At 36.4% G+C, this 6,000-nt stretch overlaps 1 protein-coding gene across 5 annotated transcripts in view; it reads right to left on the bottom strand.

Moving 5' to 3' along the window:
- The window catches only part of MIS18BP1 (MIS18 binding protein 1), a 66,056-nt gene that overhangs the window by 38,699 nt on the left and 21,357 nt on the right, over positions 1-6,000 (bottom strand). For all 5 annotated transcript variants that reach the window (XM_031950959.1, XM_031950962.1, XM_031950961.1 and 2 more), the window contains one exon: positions 1,311-2,041. In XM_031950959.1, coding sequence (XP_031806819.1) covers positions 1,311-1,911 — 601 coding nt within the window. In that variant the 5' untranslated portion in view covers positions 1,912-2,041. The remainder of the gene's footprint in view (positions 1-1,310; positions 2,042-6,000) is intronic.

Raw genomic sequence — 6,000 nt, 5'->3', positions numbered from 1 at the left:
TTTCTACAGCAAAATAACGTTTTGGTCAGGTATACTTATTGTGTATCTAATTTATATTTTAATATATTTAACGTCTGCTGGTCGTCCTGACATCTGGGGGAGGGGGTGGGGGTGGGGGGTAGGAGGTGAAGAATTGGGACAAGGGGTTTGGCAATTGTTAATGCTGTAAAGTTACCCATGTATATATCCTGTAAATAAAAGGCTATTAAATAAAAAAAAAAAAAAGAATCATAATATCCCAAAAAAAGTATAGTTATATTTGTTATAAAGACACATTTCTTTACCACTTTCAATTCCACTCAACTGGAAAGAGGGGGAAAATGACAGGAATAGTCAGCAAATAACTGAATCAGTTCTACCATAATGCAAGTACTTCTCTCTCTAGAAGTCATTATATATTAATTTGTCTAATTATATATTAATTAGTCTCTAGTAATTATATTAGACTAATTTATTATTTTAACTAATATATTAATATATTAATTTGTCTCTCCTCTCAGACTACCTGAGCAGAAGGATAGGGAGATAGGAAGTAGCAGTCCATCCCAAAACACTACTCAGTAAACTTGTCTATCCCTCGCCCTGGTCCCAACTCAATAAACTCTGGCTCCCTATTGCCTCCAGTATCAAATACAAAATTTTCTGCAGTTCAAAGTCCTTCATAACCTATTCTCCCCCGCTGCTACCAGCGTCCTACCCTTTCCAGTCTTCTTATACCTTAAACTTATAGTTAAAAATATAATTGAGCCCAGAACCACTATCCTTTCTGCAGTTCCTAGAATCAGCCATCTTCCTTACTCTGGGCATTTTCCTCTAGCTGTCCTCCATGCCTCGACTGCTGTCCCTCCTCACCTCTGCCTACTAGCTTTCCTGGCTTCCTTCAAGTTTCGGATAAAATCCCATCTTCTACAGGAAACCTTCCCTAACTCCTCTTAATTCTAGCTTCTTATCTCCGCAAATTATTTCCTACTTCTCTTGTATATAACTTGCTTATATATGTTTGTTGGTTGTCCCTCCCCATTAGAGTATTAATTCCTAGAAAACAAGGATTGTCATTTGTCTCTTTCTGTATTTCCAACATTTAGGCACATCTGACACATACACAGTAGGTACTTAATAAATGCTTATTGACTGACTGAAGAATTCCCTTTGAACCTTCTAAACTACCCAAAATCAAGTGAAAATTTGGGTACATACTTCTAGATCAGAATACATCCTTGCCACAAAAATATATCAACACATTTGCAGTCTTAGCCTTTAAGTGATTCTGCAATTACCTAATTTCTCACTTTAAAATAATTAACACTAACCTGAAAAAGAATGATTCTCTGATGATACTTTATGACAATCAGGAAAGCCAGAAATAAAAGTTTTCTCCAGATTACTTTTCTCTAGTGAAACAGGACTCAAGATTATATCTCTTTGACTCTTCTGTAACTCCAACGATGTACCATCTGTAAATAGTGACTTCTGTGAAGCTTGTAGTGACCTTGTTTTCATTTTTTGAAATATTTTTGCAGGAGAGTCATAGGTTACAATGTCAAAAGTTTTGTTGTTTTTGAAAACTTCCTCACTTGCAAAAAATGTTGCTTCTTTTTGTTCATTAGCTTTTCCATCAGAGCCATCAGAAAAATTGTCAGAGCCAAGATTACCAGCAATTATTGTTGACTGCAGTGAATTGATTTCACTCTTACAATGTTCCACTTTTGGGCTCAAATGTTCCTCAAGGTCATTTGTATTGTTGTTGTCATTTAAATTGTTGTTTTTATATTTTACTAAATCTTTTAATGGTGTAAGAGTTTCTGAAGGTATATTTTTTGAAAGAACTGCATTAATCGGTGCATTTCCTTTTCTAAGAGAATTCAATGAAAACCTTGATGTTTCTGGACTTTTTGGACATGATGTAATCATCTTGATGAGACAGTGCCAAAAAGAGTCCTCTAATAGAAAATTATTTAAAACTAATTGCTCACAGTAAAACTTCAAGGGAAAACGGGGAAAGCAGAATTCAAGAAAACTTCAATTATCTTCATGGTTTTATCTAAAAGAAAGTTTTAAACTGTTATTCATAACATAAAAAATATTGTTCAATGATTAAAAGGATCTGTTGATTTATCATATATAATGTAATTTATGTCAAACTTATTTGAACATTAGTATTCAAATTTCCAATATAAGGTCTATTTAATAGCTAAGCCTACATAGATATATTTTTAAAAGTAAACATATTATGTTATTCACTCATAAGTTTCATGAAATGTATACTTATTTCTGTTAAAATTGATAAAATTTAAAGAGTCAGAGGAACTACTCTACTATATGGCATGTTACATTCAGAGTATTAAATATCAGTTTGCATGTAACCTTCTAATAGGCATCTTAATGTATTATGGGCCAGAACTTGAAACAAGGTGCTAAGTAAGTGGAATTGATAGTAAGTGCATTGATAGAGACAATGATTATGTACTTAGTACTAGAGTTCTACAAGAGTCACACCTTTAAGAGAACATATATAAGCTAGGAGCCTCAACCAGGATTTAGTCTGGGAGATTCAGAAGCCAGAGAAGGAAGTCCGGCAGAACGAAGACAGAGAAGTGGTGGCAGGCTGTCCTGTGGACAGAGAACACTGAAACCAAGATCCAGAAGGCCTCCAGAAAACGAGCCAAGCCCCAAGTGAAGGAGATAAGACTTTGAAGGAGACAATAAAGGATTTGGACTTTAACACCTGGCTGCATTTGGGGTGATTACTGAATTGAAAGGAAGACTGCTTCCAGAAGCCCCCAAAAAACCTGCTCCCAGAGGACATTACATTTTAAAGAAGAATATTACATTTTGGCGTCCAAATGTGGGACAGACACGATCCTGATTTCAGTGCAAAAGTCTCCTCAACCCAGAAATTAATTAGGGTAAGTACAAAAATAGAAAAGGAAACTTTGTTAAAGGGCTAAAGTAGTACTTCAGCTAAAATGGGACAGATGTTTAGAAAACAGCCTTCTTTTCCAATTCAAAGAAAATGTGTAGAAAACATTCTCAGACTTATATGAAAAACCAAGGTTTGATTATAATTTGGGAGCAGATCACTGAACTTTTAGAAATTGTACAGTATACATCTCCTTGGTTCTCTATGGAAAAAGAATTGGATCTAGAGGAGTGGAAATTAGTAGGAGAGCAACTATGTCAATTTTACAATGTAAATGGACCTGACTCAATTTCCAAAGACACATTTTATACAAATAATTTAATACAACTGGCTTTAGGAAATTATATAAATTAGAGAATAAGAAAAAAGCCAAACGAGCAGGAGGGGGAAGGATCCAAATAAACTAGGTGAAAAGGATGAAGAATCAGATAAGAATGGCATTAAGTACAATCTTAAGTGTGGTGCTTCACAGCTGGAGAAATTAGATCATTCCCCATCCCCTGACCTACTTCCCTCAATTAACCCTTCATAGGTGGAGGGAGGAGGAGGAGGGGGAGAGGCAGTGACACAATCAGCACCACTTATGAAGCAGCCTATGACAAGATTACAAAAAGCACTGATTTAAGGCAAAAAAATGAAGTACAGGATGATCTGATTTAATAAATGCATACCCTGTGATTGAAGAGCTTGACTCTTCAGGTCAAAAAAGGAGAAGATACACTTCTTTTGATTTGGAAAAAAATCAAGAATTTGAAAAAGGGTTGCACTCTTTATGGGGCTATATCATCTTATGTTAAGATGTTACTTGAGAAATTTTGTCTTATGAAATTTTAACCCCTAGTGATTGGAAATCCATAGCAAGGACATGTTTGGAACCTAGACAAAACTTATGGCTTTCAGAGTATCATGAATTATGTAGAATCCAAGCCCAATGAAATAGGCAAACCAGAGTTAATGTACAAATCACTTTTGACCAATTAGCAGGTAAAGGTCAGTATGCAGAGAACTGAGCACAGATTAATTACCCCATAGGAGCATATGAACAAATTGCTACTGCTGCTTTTAAAAGCTTGGGGCACTCTTCCAGGGAAAGATCAAGGGGAAGCTTCACAAAAATAGAGCAAGGTCCCAATGAACCTTTTGTGGATTTTGTGAGACGTTTGCAAACAGCTGTCACAACCATTGGAGAAAATGTAGCTATAGAAATAATAATAAGACAACTGGCTAAGGGACTACACAAAGATGCTCCTTTAGAGGAGATTATAAGGCGCTATGCCATAGTGGGCACAACTGCTTATTATACCCAGACTATGATGAACATGGAAAGACAGGGTCCCTCTTAGCAAGGGACTTCTAGAGAAACTCGTCAATGTTTTCAGTGTGGAAAAATAGGACATCTGAGAGCCCAATGTCCACAAGAGATAAGAGTGAGAAGACAGGGTGAGAGAAGACCCAAAACCCCATGTCCAAAATGCAAGCGAGACTTCCACTGGGCCTCAGAATGTAGATTGTCCCAGAGAAATCAGACGCAGAGCCCAGCTCCAAGATATCATACAAAAGACAGATGGGCATAATGGCAGCTGAGTTTACACACAGAAAGTCTTTAGAAGGTCAGGACTCTGATGTGATCAACCAGCAAAAAAGCAATCAGATGGCAGAAAGGGATTACAATTGGGGAGAATATAGGTTTTAACCCAACAGAAGGGCAGTGTCCAGTGCAAGCAGCTCTAATGTAATTGCCAGGTGATGAGAAGAGATTTAGAAAGTGATAAATAGAAGGGACTAGATAGGTTAAAGAGGGAGAAGGAATCAGATGGTGCCAACGAGGTATATTTGCCTTGCCAATCAGAGACAGACAGAAAAAGAGAAAAATCTTGAAACAAAGGACAAGACCTAAGAACAAAATTCTGCAGAAATCATTGGATTCCCAAACACATAATAAGACTATTGTAGGACTTCAAAACTTGCAGGAATTACTGGATTCCTGGCACATAAAGTAATGAACAGATTCCTTTTGGACTATTTCTAGGACTTATGGACATGTATAATTCTTCATGTTGATTCATGTTATTTGTTACATCACTACTAGCCCGTATTATATTGCTATGTGCTTATGTAATTTATGTAATTATGTGTAATACCTCCCATATTGATGGATTTATGTATACCTGTTTTAAGAGTGAGCCCCTTCAGAAACCCGCTAATCTGATTTGATTTCCCATTTCCTTTGGTGTTTTCATCTCCCTTCCTGAGATGTCAGGGAGGGCGTGATCACCTCCTTTTTGGGGTTCTCACCTCCTTGAGAAGTCAGGGAGGTCATGACCACCTATGTTGTAAAAACAAAAGAAAGTGGGAGATGTTATGGGCCAGAACTTGAAACAAGGTGCTAAGTGGAATTGATAGACAATGATTATGTACTTAGTACTAGAGTTCTACAAGAGTCACACCTTTAAGAGAGCATATAGGAGCTAGGAGCCTCAACCAGGATTCAGTCTGAGAGATTCAGAAGCCAGAGAAGGCAGTGGAACAGAATGAAAGAAGTGGTGGTAGGTTGTCCTGTGGAGAACACTGAAACCAAGATCCAGAAGGCCTCCAGAAAACTAGCCGAGTCCCAAGAAGATAAGACTTTGAAGGAGACAATAAAGGATTTGGACTTTAACACCTGGCTGCATTTGGGGTGATTACTGAACTGAAAGGAAGGCAGAAGACCCCAAAGAACCCTGCTCCCAGAGAACATTACATTTTAGAGAAGAATATTACATTAATAAGGTTTCACAAATATAAATCCTTCCTTTTAGCTACCTTAAGTTTAAGGTTTATAGCTTTACAATGACACAATGATACACAAAAAAGTAAACTATTTAGAACAATAATTCAGTCCTAATTTCATGACATTTCAGAATATTACCATTATCAAAGCATATATACAAAATACTTGAAACAAGTTGATTTTATTCCATATAAATGGGATAAGCACAAAAATAAAATAAAGATCAATAGTATTACATTAAAAAAAGGATAGAAATTCAAAGTTAGAGCTAAAATAAATTTAATCAAGAGAAAAATAGGGAAACTATACT

Source organism: Sarcophilus harrisii, chromosome 2, assembly GCF_902635505.1.
Source record: "Sarcophilus harrisii chromosome 2, mSarHar1.11, whole genome shotgun sequence".
Taxonomy (NCBI): Eukaryota; Metazoa; Chordata; class Mammalia; order Dasyuromorphia; family Dasyuridae; genus Sarcophilus; species Sarcophilus harrisii.
The sequence above is the reverse complement of the archived record's forward strand: the minus strand, read 5'-3'. Positions and strand labels throughout refer to the sequence as shown.